The sequence below is a fragment of the Nansenia antarctica genome (genome assembly GCF_963989245.1).
Source record: "Nansenia antarctica genome assembly, chromosome: 5".
Classification (NCBI taxonomy): domain Eukaryota; kingdom Metazoa; phylum Chordata; class Actinopteri; order Argentiniformes; family Microstomatidae; genus Nansenia; species Nansenia antarctica.
In genome coordinates this window covers 40,824,891-40,844,757 of record NC_137690.1, presented here as the reverse complement: position 1 = coordinate 40,844,757, position 19,867 = coordinate 40,824,891, and the positions used below count along the sequence as shown (strand labels likewise).

The window sequence follows — 19,867 nt, the reverse complement described above, 5'->3', positions numbered from 1 at the left end:
AATCATAATAAATAAAATGTACACTGTCACATCAAATGTGCAACATTCCACTCGAATGAGAGGAACTAGGGGCTCTTAGAGAACTTGGAGCTTATACTGTAACTGTAGCTTTCCTGAGGAACAATAAACATACCCAAACTAAACTGCAACATAAACAGGCTATAGCCAAATATAAAATACTGTTTCAAGTCAGTCAGTTTCAAGTCATATTTAGGAGGAGATAAGACAGCAAGTCAGCAATAATCAATAAAACAAAAAAACAAAACATTGCACCTAAGGAGATTTCAGACTCAAACCTTACTTCTGATTAAGCAGCATCACTGGCAGATTAGCCTTGAGAAATACAAGCATCTCAGCGTTTTTGGCACTCAGCCTGTTCCTCTTATCATCTAAAATATGTCCTGCTGCTGAAAAGTCGCTCGCTATCTACACTTGTGCAAGGTGCACAGAGGAAGACCTAAAACTCACGCGCTAATAGTTGTTGCTATGGGCCAAGTGACTTCCTGCTCGCGGGGTCACATGACGTCGGTGAACACTACCTACACTACGCTCGTGAAGTCGCGCTGGAACTCTGACCAGCACTCGTGGAACGCCTCTCGTCCAATCAAAGCACTCGGTCCCTTTATGACGTCGAGCCCAGTGTGCGCTTCGGCGCTCTCTGAGCGAATCGACGAACGCAGCAAATGCCGTATGATATTCGTGGTATTGAAAGACCTTGCGTGCGTTCCTCCCCGAGGTATTTCTTTTGAGCAGACATTACAAACGGCATATTTGTTGTCTCTTTCCGACACTGTGTAATATTTCCAGACTGGCGACGCCATTTTGTAAACTGATCGGTCATGTTTGATCGGCCGTTTTGAGAACTCCGATCAAAACCGATCAAGGCCATATCGGCCGATACCGATCGGCGCCGATCAGATCGGAGCATCACTAGTAACCTCCATCTTGAGCAATGTTCAAACCTACCTAAATGCATCTCCATAGATACTGTTGCGTGGTCACTAATTACTATACTATTGTACCAGCAGTTTTTGACCTTAGACAGTAGTTCCATAGAAATTAAAAAAGAATCAATGCGTGAGTGAGTTTTATATGTACTTGAGTAACAAGAGTATTCCCTTTTATTTGGATTCTGCATCCTCCATACTTCAATTAAACTTAGATCATTCATAGAGGTAGTCAGAGTCTTTCTAGTTTGTACATTGGTTGCATCAATTTGGGTGGATCTATCTATCTGTGGATCGAGGGCACAGTTAAAATCCCCTCCGATAATATGAAGTCCCTCCAAGGCAGACACGGTTAGAAATATTCTTTGGAAAAATAATGGGTTGTCCTCATTAGGGCCATAGATATTTATAAGATTACATTTTTGTGACAAAATGTTACCTTGAACAATAATATATCTTCCATATGGATCTTTTTGTGACTTGAAATGGTATTGTTTTGTGTATCAGGATAACTACTGCCCTTGCATAAGTATTATAGCAAGCATGAAACACTTGGCCTGGCCATCTTCTATTTAAATAGTGCATGTCTGAAGCAATCAAATGGGATTCCTGTAGGAAGACTATTTTAGATTTTAGATATTTGATCCTGTCTAATACTTGTTTCAGTTTGGCCAGTTTCCTCATTCCCCGGACATTCCAACTTGTAATTTCAATATCCAGACTATTTTTCTGTTTTGTTCACTCCATAAATGATTATCCCAGCATAATGTAAAGTTGTGAAATTGTAGAAAACAAATATGAATTAAAATGATGCAAGTGCACACACATACACAAACACAGACCCTCCCTACCACCCCCCGCCCAAACTCTTAGACACAGTTCCATACACATAGAAAAAAACACATATACAATTACATATAAACACATTGAACACTTAGAACTTCTCCCTAACCCTACCCACCCCCTATTCAACTCTGAGGTGTGGGGCTTGTGCTGTTCCACTCTAAGGGGGAACAAGCTAAACTATACAAACCTGACTCAGGCAACGATTGGTGTCCGTCAGACGCGGCACTATCGAACTTGATAACTAAATAAACCAACCCCTTTGAAAAGGGTAAAAAAGTAAAAATAAAATGTAGCCACTGAATTGTATTCCCAGTATAACCTAATATGGTGTCCATTCGTGTCCATCGTGTCTGAAGATGATAACATAACTATAATAATGTTTTTCCTTTTTTTGTAATAAAAATAAATAGAAAAAAGACACCAGTATCGGTTTAGCTTATATATTAGGCAGTCAGAATCAGCTGTTTCATGAAAAAAAAGAAGACCGTTCCTGAGGAACAATAAACATACCCAAACTAAACTGCAACATAAACAGGCTATAGCCAAATATAAAATAAGTCATATTTAGGAGGAGATAAGACAGCAAGTCAGCAATAATCAATAAAACAAAAAAAACTAAACATTGCACCTAAGGAGATTTCAGACTCAAACCTTACTTCTTAAGCAGCATCACTGGCAGATTAATAATTATTTATAATGATTATAATAATAATAATAATAATAATAATTATTATTATTATTATTATATATAATTAAAAAATAATAATAAGATAATGACAATAAAGTCCATAAATAAAATAAATAAAGATTAGCCTTGAGAAATACAAGCATCTCAGCGTTTTTGGCACTCAGCCTGTTCCTCTTATCATCTAAAATATGTCCTGCTATGCTGAAAAGTCACTCGCTATCTACACTTGTGCAAGGTGCACAGAGGAAGACCTAAAACTCGCGCGCTAATAGTTGTTGTTGCTATGGGCCTTAGTCTAGCTTAGTGACTTCCTGCTCGCTGGGTCACATGACGTCGCTGAACACTACCTACACTACGCTCGTGAAGTTGCGCTGGAACTCTGACCAGCACTCGTGGAACGCCTCTCGTCCAATCAAAGCACTCGGTCCCTTTATGACGTCGAGCCCAGTGTGCGCTTCGGCGCTCTCGGAGCGAATCAACGAACGCAGCAAATGCCGTATTATATTCGTGGTATTGAAAGACCTTGCGTGCGTTCCTCCGCGAGGTATTTCTTTTGAGCAGACATTACAAACGGCATATTTGTTGTCTCTTTCCGACACTGTGTAATATTTCCAGACTGGCGACGCCATTTTGTAAACTGATCGGTCGTGTTTGATCGGCCGTTTTGAGAACTCCGATCAAAACCGATCAAGGCCATATCGGCCGATACCGATCGGCGCCGATCAGATCGGAGCATCTCTAATTCACACCTGGGCGTTTCACGTGCAGTGTTGTTGTTCTTGGGTGTGTGCGTTCATTGACGTTGAATCCGACGCGCTGTATAATGTATCCCAAATCGCAGGCTTTGCCATTTGCTAATCGCACCATCTCAAATCGCGATTTCGATTTAAAATCGATTAATCGTGCAGCCCTAACCTGAAGGTAAGAAAGGCTATGTAGTGAGCAAAGATTGATGATTTAATATTCCATAGTGATCTCACCAAATCTAACTTACATCACTATTGTTAACACAACAAAGAGAACACTTCTGACTCTTCAAATGTTCATTTATTATTTCCTCTAACAAACAGAATCTGTAATAGACAGTGCACAATGCTTTTTTTAGCCAAGATCTGGCCTCCTTTTATGAAAACAAAAAAGGCTCACCTAAGAGTAATGAAGTCCTCATCCAGCCACTGGGCCGTCAAACTAAGCATACTGACTGGACTAACGTCAGAAGTCCATATGTCCGTGGTAAAACTTATCTGCCTTACGCTAGTATCGATCAGACTATGGATGTGTGTGGCGACTGTATCATACATAGCAGGCAGGCACACGTCTGCAAAATAGCGGCGACTTGGGAGTGTATACCGGGGCTCTAAATGTGAAATTAGCTGGCGAAATCCTTTATCTTCTACTACAGAGAAAGGCTGGTCGTCGAGGGCCATCAACTCCATTATTTTTTCATTGATTGCTTGAGCCTTTGAGCTGTCTCGAGTGAACTTCCTGCAGTTTTCAAATGCGTGTTCAATAGGCACAGCAGCTTTTTTTTCCGCGGCTAGGCTACCTTGTTCTGCTACTACTACTAGTGCTTGATATTCCTTCCATACAGCGTGCTTGCAATGGTGAATCTTAAGGTGACTTATGAGATTCGTTGTGTTGTAACTCGTAGACCTTTGCCCTCCTCTCCGAACTTTTGTCGAACATGTATTGCAAATTGCAAACGCACTATCTGCCTCAGAAACTGTGAAGAATGTCCACACCGGGGAGCGAATTTGCGGACCCTAGGATGGTAGGGGAAGGTAGGGCAATACCGCTACCTGATTGGTTGGCGAAGCACTCGTGAAGAGCCCCCTCATTGGCTTAAAATTGACTCGCCAGCCAATGAGGGGGCTCTTCATGAGTGCTTCGCCAACCAATCAGGTAGCGGTATTGCCCTACCTTCCCTGCTTCGCCAACCAATCAGGTAGCGGTATTGCCCTACCTTCCCCTACCATCCTAGGTTCCGCAAATTCGCCACCGGGGAAGGCATGTTTCGCTCTCGTCTCGTCTATACACTGCGTGCCTGTACGCAGGCGCAGCAGCATGAGCGCGGAAACCGGAAGCAGAAATATTTCCGGTTACATATTATCGGCTAAATATCGGCTACAATTTTATAAAACCGATAAATACCGATAAACATTAATTTCCCATTATCGGGCCGATAAATATCGGTGCCGATAATATCGTGCATCCCTAGTTATCATATCGGTTATCGGCCACGAAAAGCGGGTAAACATCGGTATCGGTATCGGTTGGAAAAAAATGCATATCGTGCATCCCTACTATCAACAACAGCGATGAGAAGAAAAAAAAGAAAAGAAAAACGGAACACCGATACCGGTGACATCACAGCCTAAAACTCAAACAGGAACAGCTGATTCACGCACAGGAAAGTAAACAAAGATTTCGCAGCTAAACTGGACCAACCTGGCCGGCCCCTTTAGAAGGACTCACGCTTTCCCGGATGTTTTTAGCCAAAAACTCATTCGCCTCCGTTGGTGTTTTCAACAGGTGTATCCTCCCATTGTATAGGACTCTCATCTTGCATGGATTAAGCTGGAAGCCGCGGTATGCACCTATTGCAGTGAAATCGCCCCTGATCTCGTCAAACTCACGGCGCCGACGCATAGTCTCAGCTGAGAGATCCTGGACGAAGATGAGCTTGCTTCCGTCATGTGTGATGGTAGCCTGTTTACTGGACTGATACTAGGGCTGCAACGATTAGTCGACATAATCGACGACGTCGATCATAAAAACTCGTCGACGTGGAATTTTAGTGTCGACTAATCGTATAAAATTTTTTAAAAAACAGGACTTTTTTTTTTTTTTTTTTTAAACAGGAGCCATGCAAGAATCAGCTGGGTAAGTTTTAGCTAACGTTGTTAGCCAACTGGCTAACGTTATATTGTTAGGGTCGTAATGTTTATGTTAGCTTTACTGTTACATGTTGGAAAACAACGTCTCATGGACAGGGCTGTACATGCTATGAGCGTTTGTGCTATTAATTTATTTGCCCTGTGGCACGCGTGTGACAGACAGAGGCGCTTGTATGTAACATTACGTAGCAGGGGTTTTCCATGTTGAAGCCAGGAGAACGCGAGATGAAATGAAGTGAGGGGTGGTCGCTATTAAAATACCAGGTAGTCATGGTGGATGATCATGAATGATGCTTGATAAGTGAATGCTATGAGTCCACCAGCGAGCTGTCTGTAAGATAAACAGCGCCAAGCGTAGCCTACTAACGTGAGCTGTCTGTAGTCTAGCCAGCAATGCTAGCTAGCCAATCAACTAGCTCTGTGAGCAGCTGTAGCTTGGCGTAACGTTAGGTTAGATAGCTAGTTAAGCCGGATTTATGCTTCTGCGTCGCCATTTACGCGCAGCGAAAAGCCACACGACTAATCGAAAAAATAATCGACAGATTAGTCGACTACCAAAATAATCGTTAGTTGCAGCCCTAACTGATACACAAACTCTCGGTCCTGGAATTTATGGAACCGGATGATGACTGCTCGGTTCTGGTTGTGTCTCGGCGGGGCCAAGGTCCGGTGGGCTCTCTCCAGGGTGATGCGTCTTGCAGGTGACGTTTCGCCAGCGTCGGTATCCAGCCCGAGCCAGGTCGGTAGCTTCTTGTTAATGTAGTCAAGCATTTGTCGGGTACCTTTGGCGCCTTCCTTGAGGCCGAATAGACGTAGGTTTTGTCCTCTGTTTTATTTTCCAGGTAATTGATCCGTATTAATGCGGCAGACATATCAGACTGGGCCCTGGAAACGTGTCGTTCTGCCGCCTCTATTCTGCCTTCAGCTTCGTCCAGGCGAGCGGTGTTGGCTGTGACTTTAGAAGTCACTTGTGACATGTTAGTTTCCAATGCCATGACAGAGTTGGCCATCATTTCCATACGTACAGCTATATTATCCAGTTTGGTTCCGAACTCATTGCGGAGAAGTTTCAGTTCAGCTCGTACAGGTGAAAAGTCCGCCATTTTAGCTGGACTATCGTTAACGGTCGCGGGGCTAATGCTAGCTACTTTTTCTTGTTCTGCTGTAGAGGCGGTTTTTGGTGCTTGGGAAGCGCGGTTCAGAGTAAAAATGGCATGGGATTTGGTTGGGTCCTTATGTGGCATCTTTACAATCCAGTTGGCTTTGTCAAATAGGGGTTTTTAAAGTATTTAGTGCGTGGCTGTGCGGAGCTCCTCAATTATGCTGCCATCTACGTTCACGGCTCGATAGCGCCCCAGATTACAGGTAGGTTAATGGTAGGTTAATCTAGTCTAGATTAGGTGTAGGTTATTCTGGTCTACATGTTAGATTACAGGTAGGTTAATCTGGTCTAGATGTGAGATTACGGGTAGGTTAATCTGGTCCTAGACAACTTTTCCCGTCAAGCTTGCTGGTGGCCCCTTGACCCCAACACTCTACCTGTCTCCATGGCGATCCGGATGGTGGTACTGGCGGTAGGCGGGCTCTCCGTTCTCGTGGCCCCCGCCGCTGGATGAGCCAGAGTTCCTGCGGTGCTGGATGGGCGGGCTGCCCCTTCGCAGGGAGTTGGAGCGGGTCACAGACATGTCCTCAAACTCGTCCAGCAGCCAGGTCAGGGAGCCGTCCACGCCCATTTTACTGCCCCGCACGATGGTCTGACCAGAGACACAGAGACAGCGGAGACGCCACCGGTCATTTTTCTTTTTTGAATCTCATATCCAGGGATCCAACTACAGACAAGAACTTAAACACTTAATCAGCCGTGAGTAAATAAACATTTGATATCTTTGCACTCTATCAAATTTCAGGATCCTCCTTTCATGACTTTTCCTAGATATGTGCGTTCTACCACCCAGTCTCCTTACATTTTCAGAATAAGTTAATATAAAGCTATTTTGCAGTTTTTCTATGTAGGAAGCAGGCTAATTTACAAGCGGCCAACTAGTGGTCGTTGTGTGTAAATAGCAGTTTAGCATTGTAAAGCGGCTCTTATAGTAGGTAAAAAAGGCACAGGGGTTCTAGTGTTAAGTAACACTTTTAAAAACAAAACAAAAGGTCTAGGTTGTATTTATCAACCCAGAAGTACTTTCTGGATAATTGGTGAGTGTGACGTGATTGTTTCCAACAACATGAACTCCTCAAAAAAAGTTATTATTTTGATTGATTCTTCCTCTCCTTTAATAATACCAATTGGTATTGTATTTTATATCGTTGGAAATATCGTATTTTATATCGTTGGAAAGCCTGATTAGTCACCTTTACTTCCTGGAATGAGCAACACAGCTAAACGTGTGGGTAGCAGCCCAAAAATATTTGCCAAAATCCCCTGCAATATTCTTTATTGGTATTATTAAAGGGGAGGAAGAATCGACTGAAATAACGTTTCCAAACTTTTTTTGAGGAGTTTATATTTGCTGAACTGAGATAGTTAACCTGTAAATGCGCCATCTTAAGAAACACAGCCCAAACACTACCAACAAAGGTTATCAGTTCACAATGGTCTGATCTCACAGAGACGCAGAGAATTTTTTTTTCGTTTTGAAAATCCCAAAGACAACATTTTATCTCATATTATCTTAACTTGGGAGGACGGGGGGGCAGCTAGGTCAGGACTTCCTGCTGTGAGGGTTGAGAGCCTGGTTCTATTTCTAGACGATGTCTTTTGCATTTACTGCATTGTTATGCATCACTGTGATGTATTTATTGTTTTGGGAGAATTGGACAGGTCATGTTTATTGTTTAGGTTCTGTACATGCAGACTGCAATCTGATGTACTGGACATGTACAACACTCGCGGTTCAGCGACCTTTACAGTCACAATCTCTGAAACAATAGCTTCTCCATTTTCGACCCCCAAAAAATGGGAAACTAAAAACGAGTTTGTTTTCATCACATAACCTAACCTAGAGTTCGTCCTGGTCTGATCATGCCATCAGGGGAAAAAAGCTTGCTCCTGGACCTAGTTATTCAAAACGTTTGATCTGGATCAGAATGATCCCGATTCTTTTATCTGTTCCAGGATCAAACTGGCTGATTTTCCCTATATGACTCAAAATCAGCCAGCTAGATCTGATCCTGGATAGGCCAGAAACATAATTCTGCTCCAGATTAAACTGGGCCCTGGACCTAGGGCCTCACGCCTCACCCCTCACGCCTCACCCCTCACCTTGCGTGGCTCCACCGTGGTGATGACGGTGACGTCGATGAAGGGCTTGGGCCTCTTGGCCGTGTCCTCGATCAGCGACTGCCATTGTCGGGGAAGACCCACAAACTTCTGCTCCTGCTCGTCGAAGTCCGTGTGGACGCGGTGCTCGAAGTTGGAGGGCGCCGAGATCTGAACACGCTGCTTCTTCTTCTTAGTGAACATGGTGGTAGGCGGGCATCAGACCTGGAGAGAGAGAAGGGGGGGCAGGGGGGGGGGGAAGAGACTGTCAGCCCTGGAACATCAGGGAGAGGGTGTCGGGAGAAGAGGAGAGACGGATAGTTCCCTTCATTTAGGAGGCAGTGTTTCCTCTATATGCATTTATTGGTGGCGGGCCGCCACGAATTAATTTCCTCCGCCACCAAATGATTCAGACAGTCCACTTTGATTCAGGCTGCGCAGAAAGGCAGCGAGTTATTATGACCGGAGAACTGAAAAAAAGCATGTGTCCCTGAACGCTCCGTCAATCACTGTGAGTAAACTGACTCTGAGAATGTCCTCACGTCACATTTTACCGTAATACCCTATATGTTGGTTGAAGTGCAACATCTCAGCTTTCAGGGACAGTTGGATTTTTTTCGATAGCACAAACCGTTTAGAAATTACGGTAATTACAATGTCGGGTGCGGATTTGTGCCGGTGGCGGTACATTCGGCGCAGAAGTGGTATCTATACCAGATAAATAATAACCATTTGCTTACGTAATTTTTCGTTTGTTTACATAGTCTGAAACTACAGATGGTAAAGCTTTCAAATGATGCGTCATACATTGAAATCGGAAAAAAAATCAAGACGACACGAGTATTTGAATGTTTGTTTGTATCATGTTTTGCTCAAGAATGGTGACTGCTAAACGCTGCTAGCGGCTAACGTTTCGTTCTAAAACGAAAGTATTGTAACGTCCCCACTTGGACAGTGGTTGAAATAATGACAGATAGCTTCTCTCATGTAATCTGTGCGTTTAATTGTAAACTATCTCATACACAACTGAAATGGATAACCTGGTGGTTGGGATTTCTGGAGGAAAGGGATATGTTTAGCCAAATTAATTGCCAATTTAAGTTATTGTGTGATAAAGTATCTTTCCACACTCTGTCAATGTGTAATGGTTTTAAAGAAGCCTTAACCAGGATGGAGTAAAGAGCTGAGACCTGACCCCTGGGTCTGGTGAATGCTATGTGAAATGGATGTATGTCTAATGAGCTATTCCAGGGTACCCCGTATGTGCGCATAGCTGTACGTAATTGAAGGTAGAAAAAAAAGGACGTACCCGGTAAATTAAAGTTTCTCTGAATGACTGGTAGATTTTGAGACTTTCCCTGTAGATCTTTGATTGATAAAAAAAAAAAAGTTTTTTTTTTTTTTTTTAAATAAATGTAAAAAAAAATGTTTTTTAAATAAATACACAAAGAGCCTATGTTTTGCACGCGCCTCTCTCTCTCTCTCTCTCTCTAGCAAACTGTTGTGTCGCAAATGCTGCATGAAAGTGACCAATCAGATAAGAGAATAGTACTGCTACGTGACTCGCAAAAAAAACATTTGTCAAAATGGTTTTCCAGGATTCTACAACAAAGGTGGATTTCTTCACTCTTTTGCACTTAAAGGAGAAAACGAGGGGTGTGGATATTTACAATGAGTTAAAAAAATATGTCGGTGAAAATGACATACCCATTCATAAACTAGTGGCGATTACTACTGACGGGGCCCCAGCAATGCGCGGTGCGCGCAATGGATTTATTGGACTGTGTCGTAATGACCCTGATTTTCCCTCCTTCGTCAATTATCACTGTGTGATCCATCAGCAGGCTTGGCTGGTAAGGTGTTGGACTTTTCCCATGTAATGACACTGGTGGTGAAACTAGTCAACTCGATTCGAGCGAAAGCGCTTCAGCACCGCTTATTCAAAGCGTTATTGGACGAGCTCGACGCTGCTTACGGAGACCTGCTTCTCCATGCTGATGTGCGTGCGGTGGTTGAGTCGCGGCAAAGAGCTGCAGCGATTTGTCGACTTGCTGCCCGAGATCAAGACGTTCCTGTCGACAAGGCAAGTGGTAGTAAATATTTTCATAGGCAAAGGACTTAAATTGGTGTGGAAAGTCAGATCTTTACCTTTTCTTTTTACTGTTTCCCCCTGCTTTTATATTCATTCTATGCATGTATATGTTTTATATATGTTTTTATTCACTTTATGTTCTTATTCCTGTTGTAAAGCACTTTGAGCTGCATTTCTTGTATGAAAGGTGCTATATAAATAAAGCTTTACTTACTTAGGCCTACTTACTTACAAGGAACGAGGAGCACAAGGAACTGGCAGACGATGCGTGGCTACTGGACCTGGGGTTCCTGACAGACATAACCGCAAAACTGAACACACTCAACTACGAGCTGCAGGGAAAAGACCGACACCTTCCCCACATGATAAGCACAGTAAATGGGTTCAAGGCCAAGCTCAGTGTTTGGACCACACACACCTAAAGAATGGGAGGCTGACACACTTTCCCAACCTGGAGAAAATGGCACAGGCCTTGGAAGACAATGATGCTTTTCACCCTGAGCAGTACTGTGCTCCCCTGGACAAACTGGCAACAGAGTTCAATCGGGTTTTGGTGAGTTAGATGTCATGGGAGATATTGCTGCATTTGTCTCAAACCCATTTGTGCCCATTGATATAGAGCAGGTAGCAGCCAAATTCCAGCAAGTATTTACTTTGCCAAGTGGAGTTGACATGGAGATGGTTGATTTACAAAATGACATAGAGCTGAAAGCCAGGTCAAGGGACAGTGACTTTTGGGGACTTGTCAGCAGAGAGAAGTTTCCTCTTCTCACTGCATGTGCACTAAGGCTGCCACGATTAGTCGACTAGTCACGACGACGTCGACTACCAAAATCGTCGCCGACATATTTGGTAATCGCCGTAGTCGCATGTTTTTTTGGAGCTGAAATAAGCGTTTTTTTTTTTTTTGCCTAGCACCAGGGGAGCCCCCCCCTCCCAAATTTCGTTGTTTGGTACCTGTACTATATCAATGACAATAAAGACCATTCATTTCATTCGATAAGCATTCGTTTTTCTTCCCTGAAGCTGCCACTGGCTAGCGTCTCCCAGTGTCTTTGATGTACATGCGCAGTGTCAGTCATCCGGGGCACACGTGACTTCCCCGGAAAAACAAACAGAGAAATGTCTTCCTGTCCTCGTACCTCTAAAGTGTGGGAGCATTTCAACCACAACGTTGAAAAAAAGAATGTAAAATGTAAAATTTGCAAAGCTGAACTCGCTTATCATGGCAGCACGTCTATGATGCGCGAGCATCTAAAAAGGAAGCACGTTGTGGCAGATGACGAGGAAGACGATGGCTCGTCTCTGTAAGCTAGTTAGCTTGTTATTGGCTAACGATATCGTTACGTTAAAAGCCTTCTTACATTATTTTACGTTGTCATCAAAGCGATACTTATCAAATAGCTAAAAATGTTGTCTTAACGTTACAGTGCTAAGAAGGCGCGTTCTACTATGAGATGAGTGAAGCAAAGCAAAACTTTTGTACTCTGTACAAGTATTTATTTTTGTTTTTGTATTCTTTTGGTTGCCTAGTGCCTAGCCTACCTCATTTTACTCAGCAGTTTGCACCCTCTACTACTCTTTACATTACATTACATGCAAGTGATGCCAGAAATAAATCTGCAAAGTTCATTAAAATATCTATTTTTGAGTGAACAATCATTTTAATTGTCTTTATTTTTAGTTAGCACATGCCTACAACAACAACTAACAACTTCAAGCTAAATTTAGAAGCTGATTTAGAAGATGATAGCTAAATAAGAGCGATTGAGTAATTGTGCGATAAGCTGTAATTTATGATCCGATTAGTCGACTAATCGTTAAAATAATCGGTGACTAGTCGACTATGAAAATAATCGTTTGTGGCAGCCCTAATGTGCACTAAGAGTGAGTGCCTACTTTGGATCCACATATCTCTGTGAAATGTCATTTTCACAGATGAAAATAATCAAATCAAAGTACAGGAGCCGCCTTACTGACAGACACCTCACAGACTGTCTCAGACTGGCAGTCAGTAGCTATGAGCCAAACTACAAAGCACTTGTAGACAGTATCCAGTCACAACCATCACACTGACTTGAGTGAGTAACATGACTGTTTCGATGTGAAAAGTAATGCTGCATAAGATGACTGCACTTAGCACTGACTGAGACACAAGTACACATTACAGTTCTACTTTATAAAATGCTATACTTGTAAATATGTTTGTCAATGTTAATAATATGAGAAAGTACACATTAGTTTTACTTTTGTTTTGATGTGAAAAGTGATGCTGCATAAGATGACTGCACTTAGCACTGACTGAGAAAGTACACATTACAGTTCTACTTTATAAAATGCTAATTGTAAATATGTTTGTCAATGTTAATAAGTAAGAATAATAATTAAGTCAGTCAAGTGTCAAAATGTCAAGAATGTCAGCTAACGTTACTATGAACAAAATGATTTTATCATACATTCCTCCATTCCATCATTCCATGCCTTTATTTTTTTGTGTTGTAATGAAATGACATAATCAAACTTTGAATTGAATTTCAGTTATGTACAATTCTTAAAGCAAGACAGCTGCCTGATATGCTTGATAGTCTTTTTTTGTTGTTGTTGCATCAATTTTAATGTTGGACCAATGCATTGCATCTAATTAAAATACAGGCAAATAAACGTCATTAAGTTTAAAGTACTATCTTGGCTGTCTTTTTCTCTCAACGCTTCAATAGGTAGATCTTGCCTTCACCAAGGCCGAGGTCAGGGATCTTGGGCTTAAAAAGGTTGGTGACCACTGCTCTAACAGAACGTGACGTCGTAAAGTGCAACAAAGTGCTGCAATGACATACTGTCGTACATAACAATATTGTTATTTGATAGGGATGCACCGAAATGAAAATTCTTGGCCGAGGCCGAAGCCGAATTTAAGGAAACACTTGGCCCAATACCGAATACCGAATGTGTATCGGCAGTTTTTAATTTTATCATTGCATAAACTAAATACATTTTGCTTTTTATTCATGCTTCTCAAAGAAAGAAATTGAGATTGAAAAAAAAGAACTTTTATATATAACTTATTATAACTAATTATCGTGGGATTTAATCTCTACTGCTTTCCAGGGTTCAAGTTAATGATATTCATGATTTGTCTCTAAATAGGCTTCAGAAAGTATTTAGACCCCTTCACTTTTTTCACATTTTTGAATAGATTTGCCATCAATCCACACACAGTACCCCATAATCTAAGTAAAAACGTTTTTTAATGTTTGCAAATGTATTAAAATGTAAATACAGAAATACCTCATGTACATAAGTATTCAGACCCTTTGTCACTCTTAAAATTAGGTCAAATGCTAAATGTCTTCAACAAGTCATTCAACAAGTTGAATTGAGTCCACCTGAGTGTAAGGATAATAGTTCATGTTATTTCAGAATGAATATCTTTTGTTTTTATAGTCTCTGGTTTGCATAGAAACCACCGCATGATACAGCTGCATGTCATAAACTCGTGTAGAACAGCTGGGAGTCTGAATATGTTTTCAACAAGGCAACAACTCTGCTTCTTCCGCTACGACTGCTAAGCTAACTAGCTAGATGAGTGTAAGGTTGCGTTCGTAAAGTCGCTCTGAGAGCGCTGGAGCGCACACTGGGCCCGACGTCATAGAGAAACCGAGTCATTTGATTGGACGAGAGGCATTCCACGAGTGCTGATCGGACTTCCTGAGTGAATTTACGAACGCAGCCAGTTTTGAAAGCGCGTCGCCTCGCGCCGCGCGCCTGTTGAGAGTTATATTTAATTGTATTGCGTCATCAAAACACGGCCACTATTCGGTGGTAAACATTCGGTGTTTTCACACATTCGGCCGAATACCGAATGTGCTTTATTTTGCGATATTCGGCCGAATACATTCGGTGGCCGAATGTTCGGTGCATCCCTAGTATTTGATCACCTTCTATATAAAATCACCTGCTCGGCTTTAATGACTTAACCGCTATTTAAGAAATTATATTTGTTTTCGCACACGCGAAAAAAAATCGCGCGCGAAAGACAACCACCCCGCCACTAATGTGAAAAATCCTGGAGGAAACACTGGGAGGGCATCTTGGCAGATTCAGAAAACATTAACAGCTACCGGGACAATTCAGACTCCATTCGAGAGCGTCTGAAAATCTTTTTCATGCCAACAAGTGACAAAATATCAGTTCTGGGAGCGCAGTGTTCTAACATGTATTAAATACAGTAGAAACTGAGAAATGTCAGTGAAGCTTTTTTTCTCTACGTTTTTTTTTTGGGGGGGGGGGGGGAGTGGGCAATCCCACTCACTTTTCATTTTATTGGATAGAGATAGTGAAGACAGACAGGAAATGAAGGGGAAGAGGGCATGTCAGCATGGCATGGGCTGGAGTCGAACCCATGGTGACATGGGCACATGTGCGTACTGTGGACCGCGGTGCTAGACCACAGGCCACAGTGAATCTGTATCAGTACTAGGGATGCTCCGATCTGGATTTTTGGGGCCGATACCGATCACCGATTTTTTTCCTCAAGATCAACCGATACCGATACCGATTTTTTTTTAAATACATAACTGTAGGCCTACTGACTGGATAGCCTACATATTTTTTGCTTTTTAGACAAAAGTTTTGATCCATTAGGCACCAAGCAAACGCAGACCCATTTTTATGGCATAGTAAAGGTCTGGCCTATCACCCAGTTAGGGCCTGAAGCCCAAGTCAGTCGATATGGCTGTATAAAAGACATCATAAACGTGGCCTTCATGGTTTACATACTGTTACGTCCTCCTATGTTTTCTGTTCAGTTATCTGTCTTCCCCAGGGGGGGGAAAAAAAAAAAAAAAAAAAAACGGTTTTTGCGATCGGCCATTTTTGCCGATCACCGATCGAGTCATTTGGAGTGAAATCGGCCGATTTAAATCGGTGGCCGATAAATCGGAGCATCCCTAATCAGTACTGGCAGCAAAGCCCAGTCATATCATAACTGTTGGAAGATAGGGCTGCCACGATTAGTCGACTAGTCGCGACGACGTCGATTACCAAAATCGTCGCCGACATATTTGGTAATCGACGTCGTCGCATGTTTTTTTGGAGCTGAAATAAAATATAAATTTAAAAATTACCTTTATTTTACCAGGCGAGACAATTAAGAACAAAATTCTTATTTACAATGCCGGCCTGCAATAAGGGGACAATATGCAATATGCAAGATGCAATATAAGCGATAAGCATTCGTTTTTCTTCCCTGAAGCTGCCACTGGCTAGCGTCTCCCAGTGTCTTTGATGTACATGCGCAGTGTCGGTCATCCGGGACACACGTGACATCCCCGGAAAAACAAACGGAGAAATGTCTTCCCGTCCTCGTACGTCTAAAGTGTGGGAGCATTTCAACCACAACGTTGAAAAAAAGAATGTAAAATATACAATTTGCAAAGCTGAACTCGCTTATTCATAATATCATGGCAGCACGTCTATGATGTGCGAGCATCTCAAAAGGAAGCACGTTGTGGCACGAGGAAGACGATGGCTCGTCTCGGTAAGCTAGTTAGCTTGTTATTGGCTAACGATATCGTTACGTTAAAAGCCTTCTTACAATGTAATGTTATTTTACGTTATGTGCTGTAACGTTGTCATCAAAGCGATACTTATCAAATAGCTAGAAATGTTGTCTTAACGTTACAGTGCTAAGAAGGCGCGTTCTACTATGGATAGTTATCTTGTCAAGATGCCAACGTGCATTTCCTCGCTATGAATGAATAGTCCACACAGGAGAGAAACAATTTCTTTGCTCAGTCTCCTGCACTTTTCTTTGTTATTTGATTGAGACCAAACCTTTTCTCTACAAACATTTCTTTTTGTGGATAATTGCTCTTTTTTAGTTGCCTTAGTGCCTACCTCATTTTATTTTGCAGCACTATTCAATACATTTAAAATGTATGTTTGATGCCAGAGATGAGTGAAGCAAAGCAAAACTTTGTACTCTGTACAAGTATTTATTTTTGTTTTTGTATTCTTTTGGTTGCCTAGTGCCTAGCCTACCTCATTTTACTCAGCAGTTTGCACTCTCTACTACTCTTTACATTACATTACATGCAAGTGATGCCAGAAATAAATCTGCAAAGTTCATTAAAATATCTATTTTTGAGTGAACAATAATTTTAACTGTCTTTATTTTTAGTTAGCACATGCCTACAACAACAACTAACAACTTCAAGCTAAATTTAGAAGCTGATTTAGAAGATGATAGTTAAATAAGAGCGATTGAGTAATTGTGCGATAAGCTGTAATTTATGATCCGATTAGTCGACTAATCGTTAAAATAATCGGTGACTAGTCGACTATGAAAATAATCGTTTGTGGCAGCCCTATTGGAAGATAACCAGGCCAAATGTATCTTGGTAAAAAGAGGACGGGGCCCACAGAACCAAGAGGCACTGCGGCGGCTCAGACAAGAGAACGAGAGCCATGAACCCAAAACAACACGCTAGGCTAACAGGGCTAGCTCCTGCCTGGTGATGGACCCCCTCAACACGCTAGGCTAACAGGGCTAGCTCCTGCCTGGTGATGGACTCTCTCTAACACGCTAGGCTAACAGGGCTAGCTCCTGCCTGGTGATGGACTCTCTCTAACACGCTAGGCCAGGGGTGCCCAATACGACCGGTCGATCGCAAAGGTAGTATGGGTAGATCGCATGGCATTGAACAAAAACCAAAAAACTTCGCCTATCATCCATCCTCACTATGGCTTTTGCCACTTGATTGACGTACAGGTAAGCCAGTCTGAGATCTCATCTTTTCACCTAACACCTAACACACGGTTCACCACGCATGCGCAGTCAACAGCGCCAACTACAAAATACAAAATACTGGCGAGACTAATTACCTAGTTAGCCTTCCAATTTCTATTATTTACTATATAATACTAAAGAAAGGGTATACAAATGAGTGGGGAAGCTGGACCAAGTAAGAAACCAATAACGTACAACTTCCATCCAGAATGGGAGGAGAACTTTTTTTACACAATGTGATATTGGAAGTTCGTCTGTCTGATCTGCAAATCTACGAAGGCTATTTCGAAGAAGGGAAATGTGGCAAAAGAGCGAAAACGTACGGCTGCAACGATAGCTTCTTATCGCGTCAGTCACGTTCTTGTTAAACACAAGAAGTCATTCAAAGACGGCGAAATTGTGAAAAAAGCATTTCTCGAGGCTGCAGATTTTCGATGACAGATCCACAGTGGCTGATGACACCTTGCAAGCCTGCTTACTAGGGCTGGGACAACGCGTCGACGTAGTCGACATAATCGACTACGTCAATACGTCGACTTGCGTAATGTGCGTCGCAAATAAACAACATGGCTGCGACCAGTGGAAACATGGAGGAGGCTACTAGCTAATGTTACACAAGCAATGTAGCTCACCACAGTTTGTATGTCTTGTCTTCTGGTGTTAGTAACGTTAGCTATGTAGCTGGCTAGTGGCTAGCTACGGTAGCCTATTGTCATTGTGGTGATCGCACCTACGTTATCTAGCTCGTAGCTCGCATGCTACGTTAGCATCAATTTAGCTAATCATAACATAGCAGCATTTCTAACTGCAATAGCGGCACTGCGCCGACGTGCTGGCGGGGGCGCTGTTTTGCAAATAAGTTAGCTTTCGTTTTTGCTAGTGAAATAATTGATAGTATGTTGACTGCTCAAGGAGAATACATATTTGAAAGTACAGAATGCCTGAGAGCCTTATATTGCATTATATTATATTTTGAATGGTCATCTGGTGCCTGAATATTGTGTTTTCCTTTACATAAATAATGAGATTTCCACCATAAATTGATGCAGAAAGGGCACAAATTGGTGCATATCAATTCACCAGAATGCAAGAAATTAAGTGTTTGATGTTTAAGGACCCCCAGACAGCCCTGCTTCATGGATCCCCCGATGTCAAACACCACTGGTACCACCTCCGCCTCATTTTGAGCCAGGAAAAACCCTGATGGCCATGTTGGCATTCAAGTTGGCTAAACATAGCAGTGATTGGGCCTGTGTCTGGGGCTGTTTGACAGAGGCAGTTACAGTAGTAGTAGTAGTAGTAGTAGTAGTAGTAGTAGTAGTAGTAGTAGTAGTAGTAGTAGTAGTAGTAGTAGTAGTAGCAGGTCGCCGAATTAAAGGTGTCTGTGTTTAATTGCAGGCCCACAGACAGCCCCCATACATCAGCTGATCATTTAAAGGGGCGGCCGTCTGAGTAATGTGCATGTCACACGCTGCTTTGTTTTATAAGAGCAGCAGCTATTACCCAGAGTGCTTTATAAAGACACTGTTAAACAGAGAGACAATACAGCCATTATTTGGGGGAAAATTAAGTGATACATTAATCGAACAGTAAAAAAAATAATCGTTAGACTAATCGAAAAAATCATCGCTAGATTAATCCTTAGAAAAATAGTCGTTTGGGACAGCCCTACTGCTTACACCTTGCAAACAGCTCCTACAGCCCTGACTACTAGAAACTAGCTGCCTCCTCCCAGTGCCAGGTCTCCCACTAAGGTAGAGATATGCATTGATTTCCTCCTTTCAAACTAGGGAACTACCTGTTTTGTATCTGGTTTACTTTTCTGTTTGTTGGATCAGTAGTTGGCTATGGTACTGCAGACTGGCTGTCAGTGGGTGAGTGAGAGAGAGGAGAGAGAGAGAGAGAGAGAGAGAGAGAGAGAGAGAGAGAGAGAGAGAGAGAGAGAGAGAGAGAGAGAGAGGGAGAGAGAGGGGGAGAGAGAGGGGGAGAGAGGGGGGGGAGAGGGGGGGGGAGAGAGAGGGAGGGTTTGTGCTATGGCTCCCTATGCAGACTGGCAAATGTGTGTGTGTGTGTGAGAGAGAGAGAGAGAGAGAGAGAGAGAGAGAGAGAGAGAGAGAGAGAGAGAGAGAGAGAGAGAGAGAGAGAGAGAGAGAGAGAGAGAGAGAGAGAGGGAGAGAGAGGGGGGGGGGAGAGAGAGGGAGGGTTTGTGCTATGGCTCCCTATGCAGACTGGCAAATGTGTGTGTGTGTGTGTGTGTGTGAGTGTGTGTGTGTGTGTGTGTGTGTATGTGAATGTGTGTGTGTGTGTGTGTGTGTGTGAGCGAGAATAGCAAAGAGGGAGGGTTTGTG

The 19,867-nt window shown here is 42.6% G+C and overlaps 1 protein-coding gene across 1 annotated transcript in view; it reads right to left on the bottom strand.

Annotated features, from left to right (window-relative positions):
- The window catches only part of pak4 (p21 protein (Cdc42/Rac)-activated kinase 4), a gene marked incomplete at both ends in the record, with an annotated part of 42,769 nt that extends 33,925 nt beyond the window's left edge, over positions 1 to 8,844 (bottom strand). Inside the window, 2 exons of the mRNA XM_080532137.1 lie at positions 6,918 to 7,132; positions 8,644 to 8,844. Of these exons, the coding sequence (XP_080388263.1) occupies positions 6,918 to 7,132; positions 8,644 to 8,844 (416 nt within the window). The remainder of the gene's footprint in view (positions 1 to 6,917; positions 7,133 to 8,643) is intronic.
- Between the last annotated feature and the right edge of the window lie 11,023 nt (positions 8,845 to 19,867).